Here is a 16,894-nt window from a genome sequence, read left to right on the forward strand (position 1 = left end):
CCAACAGTTGGCTTTTTAACCAAGCGCACTTTACATTAGGGGGCATCTAACTGCTAATAAGAAGGTAACCAACACACAAAAAGTTATCAAATCTTAGAATACAAGTCTTCTGACTAAAACCCACCACCGGCTGACTTCTCGTGTGACGGACAATGAGCAGTGTGTGTGTTCAGTTTTGCAATACGGCGATGGCTTCAATTGTAAAGTCAAATACACTGAGGGAAAACGTGTGTGTAGCACAAAGTATGCGTCCCTGTGCACGACACTAAAAACAAGCATTGGCAAAGCCAATAGGTCTCGCCTTTGGGACATTAGAAGTGTTTAGCTATGCAACTGTTGCATAACTAAATACTTATAAGGTCCCAAAAGCGAGACCTATTGGCTATGCAACGCAGCCGTGAAAGTGATCGCGCTCGCGATCACGATCAAACATCAAAGATGCCGTGCGGTCGCGAAAGTGAAAGTAATCGCAGTAAAGCGCGCGCCCGCGCGCATGCACTGTAGCACTATGCTGGCCTGGTAGCACTTTTTGGAGCCCTCTCAATAAGTCTCGCCAGACCAGCGCATGCGCTGGGTCAGGCGAGACCTAAAAATCTCTCTTTGACAGAGTAGCACTCAGCAGCCTAAAAACACGCAAGTGTAAACAAAGCAAACGAAAACTATTTTAATAGTTTCTGCTACTACACTACGTGAGAAGGTCCACCCGAATAGATAATATGAAGCAGGATAGGCGGCCCAACTGAATCAAGATGAGGGTATGTAATGATGCTTTAGTATCATGGGATAATATCGGGAATGCGTATAATATAACGTCCGATTTCACAAGAAGATAATTTATTCACGGGATTCTAAGAAGCCCAATGGCGACTACACGTTACCTCTCTACTCGTTGGTCAGAGAAAAAGGAAAGGAAGTAGACGGCGTGGGAGAGGCCTTATCACCTCTCTTCCGGTCTGCAAGCCCATGCGCGGGTGGAAGTTGCGTCAGAATTAGAGTCGAAGTAAACATGAAAATGGGACAGTCATAAGGCTTGCAAATAGCACCATACGCTGCCAATGACGACTATAATAGGAACAAACTCAAATTGTTCACAGACCCTCGCACATACATAGTTTGTTTTAATAATCGACCACATTGGAAGTTAGAAACAAGGAAAAAATGCGCGTAAATAAAGCGCTTGTACGCTGCCAATGACGACTATAATAGGAACAAACTCAAATTGTTCACAGACCCTCGCACATATAGTTTGTTTTAATAATCGACCACATTGAAAGTTGAAAACAAGGAAAAAACGCACACAAAAAAAAGCGCTCGCCAGTCAGCCACTGTTTATTTTTGCATCGTGCTGTCACTTTAAGCGCGATGCAAAAATAAACATGCGGCCTGCTTTCCTTCTGCCATGAAAGGTTTCTTGTCTTTATGGGGCCATGTGTTTTTAACACATGGCCCCATAAAGATAAGAAAGCTTTTACCACACACGTAAGGCAACCGAGCCAGTCCAACTGGAACGGCTCTAAAAGAGAAAAGTGCACGTCACTGTAAGCTCTTTTCCAATGGCTGGCCACTGTTTAGCATAAACGGTGACGCCAGCCAATGGAAAAGAGGGGCGGGGCTTAAACCCTGCTAGTGAAATCTACCCTAAATCATTAAATCTCACCAGCGAGACTGCGCATGTCTGCGCAGCCTACGCTAGCCGAGACCTAAAAAATTAAAGTTTAAGAATTCAACAAGTCCAGGGAATCTCACTTATTATTCTAGAAAGGAGTGTGGCTCATCTGAACACCTAACACTGTTATTTTACTAAAAGGGACCTACTCGTACCACTCCAGAATAGGGCAAGGCACGTTTCTCAATGATTATTCCATTTTATTTGGTCCTTGTTATGGCCTTGTGTCAAGTAGCACTAGTTATCTTAACACTATTTCTAGTGGATACTCAAACTGCAGATTTATCACCTTGGAATACTCCCCAGATATCCTACAGATCAGGAAATGTTTCTTCATCAGTTCTCCTGCATGCTACTAGGTGGCACCAAGCACTTCTGCTATTGCTCCGTACGGCACTAGAAGTAGCAGAGTAGATCCACATAAAAGTGCCATCCCTGCGTGCTGGCATCATTTTCTTGTTTTCTCTTTACACGCCCTCGGACTTGGAGTGAGAACACTTTTTTGTGCCAGTGTGCTGAATACTAAGTTGGCACCTCTTTAGATGTTAAAAAGAGGCCACTCCACGAAAAATGAAGTGGGAGGGCAGTGAGGAGTCTGCAATTATACAGAGTATTCACCAGAAGGATAATTATCAATTGTAAATAACTAGTACTTCTGATAGATACTTTCAACTGCAGATTCCGACAAGGCGACCAGTGAAAAGCAGTCAGTTGCCACTGCACAATCTCCATACATGTAGGTGTATATCGGGCAGATTCGAGGGAAGACCTGCCCTGGTGCTGCAACATTAAGATCCTTCCTGAAATCGAAGCCTGAATGTGAGACAGGTGCCAATGCCCAGATGTTCCGGGTCCCAAACTCTCCTGGCCCAACATAGCGATACTAGAACTACTTGGTCTTGGTAGCTGCCTGATCAGCTTGTCTGCTCTGGAATTCAGGGACCCTATCAAATGCTTTGCGATCTTGAACTGCCTTGGAGAGTCCAATCATGTCCAGCGGATGGCAGAAAGGCCTTCAGAGTCAGACAAATGGCACGCAACTACAACAGACTGATATAAATGAAGATCATTCCATCAGAGACCAGAGTCCTCTAATCTCCATCTTCCCAAGATGGCCTTCCCAGCCCGGCAGGGATGTATCCGTCGCCACTGTCATCTATGGGAAGGAAGGGACCTACCATTGGACAAAATGTATTCGGAACAGCCACCAATGCAGATCGTGAGCCATTTCATCTAAGATCTGGGTAGCATTTGCCAAATCTCCATGATGTTGGGCCCCCTACAACTTCACATCCACCAAGATCAAAAAAGGAGGCTGAGACATCAGGATATTAGCCTTAATGTCCTCGAGTTGTTGTACAGGAGGGAAGACCCTGAACTGCACTTTATTTGGGATAGCTCCAACGAATGGAAGCACCTGTGAAGAAGTCAGGTGCTACTTAAGTTTATTGACTGAGTCCCAACAATGTCAGGAGGTTTGCTGACATCTGGATGCAAGAAACTACAGATTCTGGTGAGCTCGGCTTCAGCAGTCAGTCATTGAGGTAGGGGAAAAACTGATATCCTAGACCACCATAGGTGGGTAGCGACCACTTCCATCATTTTCAGTAACACCTGAGGGGTGGAGGGGAGACAAAAGTGAGTACCGTAAACTAAAAATGCTCTTGTCCTACTTTCAACCACAGGTTACATCTGTGGGACTGCAAGACAGGTATATGGAAAATATATGTCCTACAGGTCCAAGGACACCATCTAGTTGCCCAGGGCAAAGGCAAACAGGATCTGGGCCAGCATAAGCATTTTGAATTTGCCGTTCTTCAGGACTGTAAGGTATTTAGGAGCAGAAAGTCCAAAATCGGCCTCAGACCCTATCCTTCTTCGGCACAAGGAAAGAGCAAGAGTAACAACACTGTCCTCTTTCTGAGTCTGATACTCTTTAAGAGTGCTATCGAGAAGGTAACACTCGCACCTCTTGTAGAAGAATGGAGGAAGTTCTCTTCTGAAATTCACTCTGAAATGGGGCGAGGAATATTTAGCAGGGCAGAAAGAAAAGGCAGGGAATAGCCATGTTGCATAATTTTGAAAGACCCATCTGTTGGAGGAGCTGCATCACTAACCTGTGGAGAAATTATGAATTCTACCCCCGACAGCCGCCCTCCCCCACCCACCCACAGTGCCACTAAGAGCAAGCTAGTGATTCATTCGCTTTCCCTTGAAAAGCTCAAACCAGAATTTGCCTTCTAACGGAAATGGCGTGACCCATCAAATTCTATACCCATAAGGGAGGCCTGTTCATCGCCAGAAAATCATGAGCAACACATCCATGTGTGCCGATGAACTACAACACTGGTGGCAACCACCCTCCACAGGTAATCAATAGTATTTAGATCAATGCAGATAACCTATTGGCAGCATCTTTTTCATCATGAATCACCTGAGCAAAAGAGGCTCTAAAGTCTTCTAGGACTGCAAGAGCTTGCAGATATAGTTCAGGGCAAGTCTATAATGGCCAGTAAGCAAACAGCATTAACTGACAGCAAAGCTAGACTGGTGGAGGAAAACATATGCTTACCAAAAGCTTCAATCTTCCTGGATTTCCCATCGGGAGTAGTTGAAGCGAATTCATAGGAAGGAATTCACTTTTACAGGGTGGGGACTGAACCACAAGGCTCTCTGGATTAGGATGCTTGGTAAAAAACTGAAGCCAGCCTATGACACCTAGCCAGCTGACTATTTACCAGTGGGCAGGAACAAAGCTTTGACTAAGTGGTCATCAAGTATTGGTGAAGGCTTTGTTTAAAAGGAGCAAGCGCTCTAAAGTACCCGACCCAGGCTGAAAAAGTTCTGCCTGGGAGTTTTGTTTCATTTTGACTGACGGCAACTGTAAAATCAGACCCTCAGCTGCCGTCCGTGCCACAAATACAAAGGAATCACTTTCTTCCTAATGGTGTTCCAAGTGGCAAGTCAAACCCTGCTCCGGAGATGTGCCAAACCATTTGCATCTGGTAAATCTATGAAAATAAGCATCATATGTGTAGTTGGGCTGGGGGGGCATCCCCATTACCACCAACATCATCATCTACATCCCAGGGCCAAAAAGATAATGGAGTCTCTGCTAGCATGTACATACTGGTAGAGGCACTGGGTCAGAGTCAGGGTGTATGAAGACTGGTTGCGCTTTTGGATTCTCATAATTCAACATGGGTTGAAATCGAGTTGAAGCTGGTTCAGTGTCTGACATCGGTATTAATACCAGATGCTCTTCCTGAGCCAGAACCAGCACCGACGAGGAAGGCACTGGTGTAGGTCTTTGAGCCAGAATGGAAGCCTGTACCAGTGTCAGTATGGGGCTCAAAGTGAGTCCCGGGGGGGCCAGAAAGCACAGAGGAGAGATCTGCCTTTGTGAAGTCCGAATGGGAGCTCCTGCTATTCCTTAGGGTGATAAATCGGATCAGCAACCATGGACTGCAAAGGTAAATGACTCACATCATGCTGCTCTCATGACTTCTCTTCAGGTTCAGATTGGCAGGATGGGGCCCAGGTTTGCTTTACTATGTTTGAGCTTGGACTTAAATTTTGACATACAGGAGGAATTTGAGCGAAAAAGGTTTCAGGAGCCAGAAGTACACTCCCGCAACTTGGAGTGGTAGTGGGAATAGTGTGATGGCAGTGACTTAGTTTTATGTTTTTCGACATACAGCTTCATCTCCCAGTTCCGATTGCATTTGGGTGCATGAAGGCACATGTTGCATGACTTTAGCTGCGGTCCAAGCACCAGAGACACACCTCATGGGGCTCTGTGACCGACATCTGATTTCTCGGGTCACTGGCATGGGTTGAAACCTCTTGCTTTACAAAAGGGACACTACTCTCTAGCACACTGTGATTCACTTTTTCTAAGAAGTTGGAAGGCCGATGGAGATCTGTCGTGCGATCAATCCCTCAACGCTGCCTGATCCTAAAATGGCAACCGCGCTAGCAGCGCTCGCACTTTACCAGTTCTCTTTTTAATTGTGCACACGTCTAGGTGAGTTAACGCTGCGCCTCACCCGTGCCAAATTCATAACTCATCACTTGCCTGCTGCCCATTTGTTGTTTGGTTTCTATAATGATTGCAACTGACCTCATCATTATAGACTCTCTTCTCCCTAAAAATAGGATGGCGCTCACATAGTGGAAGCCTGACATTCCACATTATTTGTGATTTTACACACTGCAGCCACGCACTTCATACCAGATAGTGCAGAAGCCTGCCAAACATCTCTCCACCGCTTTGATGGATCGCTCTGGAGTACAGAAACTACTGGTGGAGGCACAGAACGCAATGCTGCACGGTACCCCCACATTACCGAGATGACCTAATGCGGTGACTGAATTTGGCACTGGACTTAATGACTATTTTACCACATCTGGGCTATGGGCCCCCTTACTCTAACTTCTTGGGCGCCCATGTGGTACTTCCCTACCACTGCCGATGTGCCAGAACTGATCCGTTTCCCAACCCCCTGTTTCCACACCCCTCCCCCATTCCTCTATTCCTCTTTAGGGGACTTGTTTCTTCGGTATCTGACTATGCAACCATAATTTAATATTGAAAAAATGTTTTTCTTGTTATTCCAAACTGATGAGACACGAGCAACATGGCTGATGCCCTGTGGAGACAGCTATAGAGGAGACCGGCCGGGTTTCAACCCACCGGTCGTCACCTACCCAGCCAGACATTGGGCACATTTCTCCCCGCTGTATCTCCTTCCTCCACCCAACTAATTACTGTTACATTTTTATATTTTTTCTTTTGCCAATGTTTTACTATGCTCTGGTAACGGATGGAATTTGTAACTTGTAACGCAATGTTCCTTATGTAAAGCGCTCTGATACTTACGGTCTAGCCTGCGCTATATAAAACTCGTCAAATAAATAAATAAAATGCAGCAGAGCTCTAGGAATATGTACTTTTTGGGAGGAAAACAACTAACTTCATTCAGAATTCAGGGGAGGCGCTTATGCGGACATGCTCTGTCAAATCCAGGGTGGTATGGGCCAAACAGGATCCACATGGTGCTACATACTTGTGTGCAGAAGCAAAGCTGAAGGAAAGTTTCCAGATCCAATCTGGTCCCTTGGCAGTATTCTAAGTAGAGGAACCTGCGGTTAAAATACCCATCAGAAGTGAGATGTCAGTTTTGTGGTTGAGCCCTTACATCGAATATTGTTGCAGTGTTCTGTTATTACAACCATGATCTTGTGTGTGGTCATGCCTACATATGGGCATGTTACCAAATACATTCAAAACAGTCTAAATTTCCAGGGAGTAGATAAAAGATGATCAAACTATTTTTTTTACCAAGATTTGCACCCTATTGGAATGGACAGAACACTGTCTTTTTAGTCTAGGATGAGCTTACACAAAAAGTATATTATATTTCACCGTGTTTTATAGTTGTCGACTCTGCCTCTTACCATTACTAACAACCACAATAATAGTAGCCTGTGTTCCAAAGAGGCTGGTGGAGTGGTTTGAAATAGGAGAGAAATGTCTGTTCCACCCATTTAGTCAATCAGGAGTTTTAGCTTTCAGGTTTTTTTTTTACTTTTTAATGTTTACTACGAATGAGTCTTACTGCCCAAATTTCACTCATGGTAAATTCATGGCAATTGCACTGAGCATGTTTATCGCCAGTGTCTTTCTTTCCTGTGCAAATATTGTAAGAGGTACTAGGAATGTTACACAAGCATGAGCGAGCTTGTGTGTGAGACTACTTTTGTGTGCAGCCTGTGTCTGCTCACAGGTAACATGTCACAGAAGGGACTCTGCAAGGATAAGTTCTGACCTGAGGGAGACCTTATAGTATGAGTGGCCATTTGTATCTGTAGGGCTTACTGGAAAATCTGCTGTGCTTTACTGTATTATACATACAGACAATAACTTCCCAAAAATACAGTTTTGTTCTATTTAAGCCTACAAGGTCCAGCAAGGTATCAAACGAATAAAACCTGCACGCAGAGCTTCTGTTGCAGGGATTCTGCTTTTGCACAGAACTATGCGCAGGAGACCAGGACCTCAGAGAATTGTGGTGTACCAGAAAACTCCCCTCAGAACCCAGACCCCTTATCCGACTAGCTTAGTATCTCATTCGTTAACCTAGATCTAGCTAGGTGGTCACAATGTATAGACAAACCAGAACAAGCGACTTAGATATTTCTCAGGAGTGGTGGGAATCCGAAATACCTGTTCGTACTTATTTATTAGTCCACAACATAATAATACAGACACGGTAAAGTTTAAAGAGTTTATTTTTTAAACCTCGCGTCCGAAGATGCAGTACTTTGGCTAACACTAGCAGACTAACAATACAGATCAGAATCATGAGCATTATTATAATACCATATAGAAGGAGCAATCATACTATTAATGACAGTGGTATACGGCCACACTCCTTTCACTATAATCTAATACATTGTTATTATTAGACTATTAGAAGGTCTCTTAGGCTAACAGGGGGGACCCCATACCGTATAGATCAGCTTAGTAGAATCACATCAAAGGATCAGCTCTCACAGCATGCATCAGCTCTTCTTGTTCGAATGAATGTAAAACCAAACTGTTCTGCAATATTAAAGACGCTTGTCCTTCAAACATTGGCAGCTGTATGCATGATATGTCTAACAAGTGTCTACGATCAATCTAAACACAACACTCTGTACCTTCTAGTGACCCAGACGCGTTCTTTGCATGATGTACAGACCAAGGGCACATTTCACGGTTAAGAATGTATAACAACCGTTTGTTATCCTGTAAGGCAAAGTCGAGTCAGCATTTTACAAAATGAATAACACATAACAACAGTGTCGTGTGCAGCGCAGCAGAAGCGACAAGCTTGCTTGTTAACTATGATCTCGGTTGTGCTAACTTAGTGTTGTAAATAGGGCGTGGCTTAGTCCATCTCACACCTCCCCATGATCGGAGCACTAATCAATAGGGATACACTTATCAAGAACGCAGAGTTCAAGTGATTTAGAACGGACTCAAGGGCATATAATGTAAGTGTAAAGTCCGAGAATAAAAAAATGTTCGTTTAAAAAATGAAAAAAAGATGTGGTAAAAAATTAAGCAAAATTTTCGTAGAATTTTAACAATTCTGGATGCAAGCTGCATTGACAATGTCAATCAGTCAATCCATGAAGGTATATGCACCGTAAGTTGCGACTGCTTCCAAGAGGAAATCATTGGAGCGTCCCGCAAAAGTATCAGCCATCCAGTTGAGCAAGGGAAAGGAACATACATGTTCGTCAATTATCGGAGCATCCAGGACCATGATAGGACAACTGTCAGTATCCTCAATATAACTCCTTTCAAGGAAATCAATAGCTGCCTCGCCGATATCCCAGTTTCCACGGACTCCGTGTGCCGCACCCAAAGCCATAAACCCCACACCAGAACAGTCAAATTCATGAGCCACTAAGGGACACATCAGTTCATCAAAATCCGGGTCAGGCGACGCCAAGTTTGACAGGCACAAGTCCAGAGCCCATTGGAAGGGACAATCTAGGCAATGAAAAACAGGTTGCACACACGTAAAAAAGGGAAACCGGAAAGACAATCCATACTTGACGCTTAATACCGCCAGTGGCAAGGTGCCGTAGAAATCAAGCATCTGGCTACGAAGATGGAGCAAGCGCAGCATTCTGTCTTGTAACTCCCGGTGCGCAGCCATAGCGAAGAGCGCAAATCAACAAGAGGATCCCAGCCACCAAAGCGAGGAGCAAGGGGAACCCTCCGAAGACACTCGAAAAAATAGAATGTAAAAATGCAGGGATCACACCAAAAACAGTCTGGAAAGATGTCACGAGGCCGGAGCCCACAATTTAAAAAAAATGAACAAGGCCAGTCGTAGACGAAGCATTAAAGATAGTTTGAATCAAGGTTCCAAAATGGAGGGGGAGGTCGGTATTTAAAAGAGCTTGTACCTCAGTGCGTGTGTTTGCAACATTAAGAAGAAATGTTTCACGGGATGAAGTTAACGCAACTTCTTTTTTAGACAAAAAAGCCCTTATTCTGCTCATCCTATTGAACTCTGCGTTCAAGGTTGGAATCGCTGGCCAGATGGATATATCGAGTCGGCCTTGCGGGGGCGGGAAAAGGACGTTATTACAGCAAACTACTTTTTGTGAAACAGTCACTATGTAAGGAATACCCACTAGCATCCCACAGCAAGCCTCACTATTTAAAAGCAAATAACTACCGTTGGCAAGCAGCTTAAAAGAAGACGTTATAACTGGCATTGGAATCCCCTTTAGGACACAAGCTAAATTAGGAGCGTGTATATTGCAAGCGCCATGTAATTGTATATGTCTGCAAACAACAGAGTGATCAGGAGCGGAATTGCATTCTTCACCTTTTAAGTAAACTTCCTTGCCAACCCTCACGCATCTGTAAGTGAACGGAAGTGACCAAACTTCATGCAGGAACACATCACCAAGTTGTTCATATCTGCCGATAGCATAGTGTTTCATGCACGAACTAAACTTGAACAAACTAAACGGTAAAGTTACTAATCCGTGAACTAACCACACGGCTGAATTTAACTCAGCTACAGAAAAAGGTAAAGGTTCTAATTTTTCAATGTGTAGCAATGCATAAGTAGCATCTTTCATGGACATGAACTGCTGTTTGTCAGTCAAATTAAACGGAAGGAACAACGATGAAATATTCATGTAATCCCAAGGGACTTTCCCTGCCTTTAACGTTTGCAATGTCCATGCAGACTGCATAATTGAACGCAACTGATTTTGACCATGATACAACACAGATACATCATCTTGCACAATGTCTACGACAGAAGAAACAATATTATCTAATGTATAAATTCTAGAAGACAACGTATTAATACTATTATCTATCACTGCCAATACTTTTTCCATATTTGCTTGGTCAATAGCACGTAGTCTAGAAGCAGCCTCAATTTGTGACAACTTCCAAACTTCATTGTAAATAGCATAAGCCCATCGTTTAGATCTACCATTAACAGGACCCTTAATGAAATCATTCAAATCTATTTTTTCATTTAAACGTGACAAATGAAGTTTAACTGAAGTTAAGGTGGAATGTTGCAGCCATGACTGACATAACTTACCTACAGAGTAGGTAGTCACCGTGTGTGAAGATGTGAAACGAGGGTCAACCCTAAGTTGTGTATACCCCGGAGTCAAATCCAGAAATCGACGTTGACAGGAATCTGAGCTTGTTTGCCATACCAACCAACCCTCAGGATTCAATGTTGAAATATTGAAGGTGCCATTGGAAACAAGCGACTGCAACCTAGTAAGGGACAGATCTGAGTGATTTTCCCAACCAGGATAAGCACCCAAATCAGGGATCGAGGGGGAAATTAATTTTTTCGATATAGCCAATCCAAAACAGGTTGTCTGAAAAATAGATGAATTTAAAAATAAAATGTGGTTAGGGATAAGACAGGCACGATGCAAAGCTTCTGTTCCTTGTACCTGCCACCGTTTAGTTCCCCAAACCGATTTAAGATCGATAGTAGCTTTCCATACGTCATAACCTCCAATAGCCAATTCCTCCATAAAGGCTTTGGAATATAATAATTTTGTGTGCGTCAGTCTGACTTTAGAAGAGGGTTCTTCCGCTACCTTAAAGTAAAAGGATTCAGGGGTTGACACACTAAAATCCGAAAAGTAAGTGAATTTTTTCAATAAAGTGGCAGAGCTGCCAGGCATAGGGACAGGACAATGTTCCCATTGTGTGAAATTAATAAAATTTCTGTAAGTATTTGCTCTGTGTAGGAAATGTGTGCCATAATGTTGAAAACAAAACTGCTCCTCATAGTTTGCAGTATTTAAATACAAATCTTCAGCATCAAATGCAGCATAATATTTTAAATCAGAAAACAGTGCTTCTATTGCTTGTACATCACAATCATCTGAGCGGATGTTTTGTTTAACAACATCACCCATAGAAACACGAAAAACAGTTGGCACATTAATAACTTCGGTGGGACCATGAATTTGAAAGTTCACCGCATCCCAAGCAATCCCATCACATACAGGCCAGGCGGTGATGTTCACAAACGTCTGGTCTCTTTTCATGATGTGTGATGAGGAATGGGGGGGCCAAAGTTCCATCAATTAATTGAATTGTAGAACGCTCATTCAGGTAGTGTCCATTTATAAGTCTAAAAAACACTACCACAAAGCCAATTGTCATGAATAAAAAAATACAAATCAGCACCATCCAGATGTAAGTCCAAGGTGCAACCAAAAAATGTCTCTTGAACCAGGCAAAAAATATAGAGATTTTGGAAGGGACAGTGGAAGTCAATGATTCAGTTTCAAAGGAAGAATGTGACTGGTTAGGTGTTGTTGTATTTAAAAGGGGAAAAGCGACTTCTGTAGGATAAGCATACTCAGGATCAGCGGGCAAACCACCAGCAGTAGGTGGCGGATAATTAACTGTGATCATCTCAACGGAAACCTCAGGCACGATGATAGAGGGTGGCACCACAACAGAGTTTCTCAGCATCGAAGGGCAGGAAACCGAAGGTGTCATACTATGGAGAATCGGCCACCCTGTGTAGCTTGACATTTTCAATTGAAATGTACCTTTTTTCTTTGCGACCAGGAAGTGGTGGTAAAACAACTGTACGTGTACACAATACACCAAGCACCGGGACTGGTGCACGATAAGAGGGGCCAAACTCCTTCTTGTTCTCCACCTTCTCACGGACCAGATCACCAACTCGAGGCAGCCAGCCGACCACCGGAATCAGGAGCGCTTCTTCTGATGCAGAGGGCACGTGTTCTTTTGCCAGAGTGTCTCTTGCTTCTTGTAGATTCTGCAATACAGCACAGTGGTCATCGAGGTCAAAAGGGGTGGCAGCCGCCGCCATGTCTAGACCATCAAGGTCCGGAACAAACATTCTCACTCCAAAGAGCATCATGTAAGGGGTCCTCCCACCCAGAGACCTTCTAGGGAGATTATTAAGTGCACGTTGGATGTCATACAAGTGGGCAAGCCAGTTCCGGCCTGTACCTAACACCTTGGCTGTCAACGATTGCTTTAGGTCACGGTTCATCCGTTCCACAACACTATTGCCCTCAGGCCGGTATGGAGACGAAAATTTGACTTGGACCCCCAAACTTCTCATAGCCTCTTTGTAAGCCTTAGAGGCGAACGCCGGGCCCTGATCAGAGTGAAGGGTACCACACGCAAAACTCCCTATAAAGACACGCAATGCTTTGATGACAGTCCTTGCATCAGCACTCCTTTGTGGCCACACCCACAGAAAACGTGTGCACGAATCCACTGCAACCAAGATGTACTTGTACGCAGTATCAGAGGTAAAAGGACCGCAGTGATCTAAATAAATACACGCTAGTGGTTGATTAGATATATGCAGCTGCGTTGGAAGTGGACGCGCAACAGAAGAAGGTTTGGAGCGAGGAGAGCGTTGTTCAGAAACCTATCAGGTGACTTAATACGAGTACGATCGCGCAAATCATAAGTGCGTTCACTATACGACTGAACTGGTGAGGCAGGACGAGAAACCTGTTTCTGTTGCTGCTTCTCTTGTTTTTTGGCTCGCCAACTTTGTTTAGGAAAGTTGGGCTTTTCGTCTTTTGTAGACGAACTCACCTTAGTTTGTTGCACTACATCTGGAATTTTGATGGTGGGTTTTAAACCCAAGGCACTACGTCCAACCATCCTGTAGGCTTTCGCAATAATTTTTGCGAATTGCCGAGGCTTGTCTTCATCAGCCAGAAGCTCCAGCATATTGCCAACTTGGAACTGCATGGCATCTCCTTTGAGGTTGCCCATTACCATGGAACAAACCACATCGAAACTGTCGACAAGCCTCATTCCCAACTCAATAGCTGCCTCCGCACCATGACTTTCTTGAACTTTCTTGATGACGGAGGGTAGTACAGCCATAGACGGAGTGCCGTAGCACTTCGAATATGTCGCAGCAAAGATCTTGCCCCAATTGTCACAATCAACAAGCTCAGGGACCAGGTCTTTCGGCAAAGTAATGGTGAGTATCCTGTGTTTATCTACAGGGGTAGTGTTTGGAAATACGGCTTCTAATTGATCAAATTTTTCCGCAAGCCAGTGAGGAAATTCATCCTTACTGAGGGGGCGCTTGCCGACAACCGCATTAACCATAACAGGGCTAATCACCACCGCGTGATGGTGATCCGCCCCGTGTCCTGCAGCCGCAGGTGTACCCACCTGAACTGTGCGCGACACATACTGCACTAAAGCCCTATGGACCGTAATCAGGGCAGTGTGTAGTGTTCTTAAATCACCCACTCCCACCGTCATGTAGCGTGGGTGTGGAGTATATCCGGCCAGTACCGGCCATGTAGCCCCTGCAATTGACAACGGGCCCATTCTCGCCGATACGACCTCATGGGGGAGGGCGCCATTAAACCAAATTGTATGCTGCCAGGCAGTAATAGGAATTTCCAGAGTCCGATATGGGGCATACGCCGCAGGTACAGCCGAGGCTGTATATTCGTGGAACAAATTATCGTCTGTATCCACCTCCGCAAAGGTCACCCATGAGTAAAACAACTCATACGGGTAGGTGGTATCAGCACTGACCACAAAGACTACGGACATCCCGTCATCAGGTACCCCATACGCCCTCAGATGAGCGCGCAGAGGAACCCTACTATGAGCGGGAATATTAACCGCCATAAGGACTCCCTAAAGAAGATCAACGATTAACACAGTAGCACTTGGGCTCCAAAATTATAACCTTTAGTCTAAACCTAGGTAGGTTAAACCGTCACTCAAGTTTTCCGGAAACGAGAGCGAGGGTTGTTGTGGACTAAAACCAGCACTACTAAAGCGTCTCAGACGTTAAGACCAAACGTTAGGTGCGCCATGTTGCAGGGATTCTGCTTTTGCACAGAACTATGCGCAGGAGACCAGGACCTCAGAGAATTGTGGTGTACCAGAAAACTCACCTCAGAACCCAGACCCCTTATCCGACTAGCTTAGTATCTCATTCGTTAACCTAGATCTAGCTAGGTGGTCACAATGTATAGACAAACCAGAACAAGGGACTTAGATATTTCTCAGGAGTGGTGGGAATCCGAAATACCTGTTCGTACTTATTTATTAGTCCACAACATAATAATACAGACACGGTAAAGTTTAAAGAGTTTATTTTATAAACCTCGCGTCCTAAGATGCAGTATGTTGGCTAACACTAGCAGACTAACAATACAGATCAGAATCATGAGCATTATTATAATACCATATAGAATGAAAGGAGCAATCATACTATTAATGACAGTGGTATACGGCCACACTCCTTTCACTATAATCTAATACATTGTTATTATTAGACTATTAGAAGGTCTCTTAGGCTAACAGGGGGGACCCCATACCGTATAGATCAGCTTAGTAGAATCACATCAAAGGATCAGCTCTCACAGCATGCATCAGCTCTTCTTGTTCGAATGAATGTAAAACCAAACTGTTCTGCAATATTAAAGACGCTTGTCCTTCAAACATTGGCAGCTGTATGCATGATATGTCTAACAAGTGCCTACGATCAATCTAAACACAACACTCTGTACCTTCTAGTGACCCAGACGCGTTCTTTGCATGATGTACAGACCAAGGGCACATTTCACGGTTAAGAATGTATAACAACCGTTTGTTATCCTGTAAGGCAAAGTCGAGTCAGCATTTTACAAAATGAATAACACATAACAACAGTGTCGTGTGCAGCGCAGCAGAAGCGACAAGCTTGCTTGTTAACTATGATCTCGGCTGTGCTAACTTAGTGTTGTAAATAGGGCGTGGCTTAGTCCATCTCACACTTCCATTTGCAGCACACTACATTCAGATCTATAGGGTCTTCCCGAATTATAATAGTTCTCTGGTGCAGCAATGTCTTCACCCCTCCCCCCCACAAGTTAATTACTCTGCTCCCCAGCAGAGGTAAGAGGTTTCCCCACACAAATGGAGAAATTATGATTGCCTAACTTTTCATAGGAAAGGAAGGGGTGTGAGGGAATTCTGCATTTGATAATTAACCTGTCCCACTGAACCTGGCTGGAACAGCCCAGGCCCACTAGAACAATGGGGAGTATACCTCTGGAGCCAATACAGTAGGGGGGTTCACCTTTGAAGGGAAGGGAAGTGATAATTCAGTGATGTCAGCAAAAGGTGGAGCTCTGACCCTCAGAGGAGCTCTTTCCAGATAAAACTTCTAGTCGCCATGCTGGATTAGCATCCGGATGTCGTGTAAACTTTGACTAAGGAGTTTGATTCCAGCTGACCCACAGAAATAGAATGAGTCTCTCCAGGGCCAGTGGACCTGGCCTCGTTAAGTCGCCCCCCCCCCCAGTACCAGTTGGGGAAACAACCCTCTTGGTTCCTCTATGATCTCTATCGAAATGACCTGGATTCCAATGCCCCCACAGTTGATCCACAAGACAACCAGGAGACTCTACGGTAGGAGAGTGTAGGCCAGAGGGTGTTGTGCTGGCTAGCTGCAGAGGGGCTATACAACATGCCAGCACCAGCAGGAAAGGTGGCAGGCAGGGAGCCAAGAAAGCCAATTTCCCACAAAATGCACAGTTTCAGAGGCCAGGGGGGCCTGTTGAAAATGTTGCTGGTAGCTAGACCTGGCCACCAGGAGCAAAACGCGGTAAAGTTAGAGATAATCGGCCATAGAGGCAAGATATGCAGCTGAAAAGATCAGACTTTTAAAAGAGAAGAAACTGAGCATGTGGCACTCCACCCAATTTTTTTTTAAAGATATCCCCCGGGTGGGCTGGTATCCAGGGTCAGTGCATCTCTAAATTTTTTGGGAGAGCGGACAGGTGTTGGGAAACCTATCCTAAATCCTTATTGCCATTGGGGGCTCCCATCTCCCCAGTGGCCCATGCATTTGTGGCAGGCCCTAAAACCCATCGCCAGGGCCCAAAACAAAACAGGAGTGCCACCATGCTAGTTATACTGCTCCCAGGGAAGCCAGAGTCCAGTGTGCAATGCAGGCTGACCCCTCCACCCCCCGTGCCCGTGTCTGGGGTGGGGTCGCTGTATTTGAAGGACACCAGCTGCACTAGCTGGCAATGCGCCATGAGGGTGGGGGAAGAGTGTAACTGGGTCTCCCAGCCCAGAAATACATAATGAGCGGAGGGAGAGCAAAGAGCCGGAGTGGGAGATAGATAGATAGATAGATA

The 16,894-nt window shown here is 44.7% G+C and overlaps 1 protein-coding gene across 2 annotated transcripts in view; it reads right to left on the bottom strand.

The window, feature by feature from the left end:
* Positions 1 to 16,894, bottom strand: part of LOC146871768 (guanine nucleotide-binding protein G(i) subunit alpha-3-like) — a 636,405-nt gene that overhangs the window by 154,577 nt on the left and 464,934 nt on the right. The window contains exon 4 of one of the 2 annotated variants that reach the window (XM_085651291.1): positions 12,290 to 12,522. The exons of the other annotated variant lie outside the window; for it this stretch is intronic. Within the exon in view, the coding sequence (XP_085507417.1) occupies positions 12,290 to 12,522 (233 nt within the window). The remainder of the gene's footprint in view (positions 1 to 12,289; positions 12,523 to 16,894) is intronic. 2 annotated transcript variants of the gene reach the window in all.

This window comes from Triturus cristatus, chromosome 1_1, assembly GCF_964204655.1.
Source record: "Triturus cristatus chromosome 1_1, aTriCri1.1, whole genome shotgun sequence".
In the NCBI taxonomy this organism is placed as follows: Eukaryota; Metazoa; Chordata; class Amphibia; order Caudata; family Salamandridae; genus Triturus; species Triturus cristatus.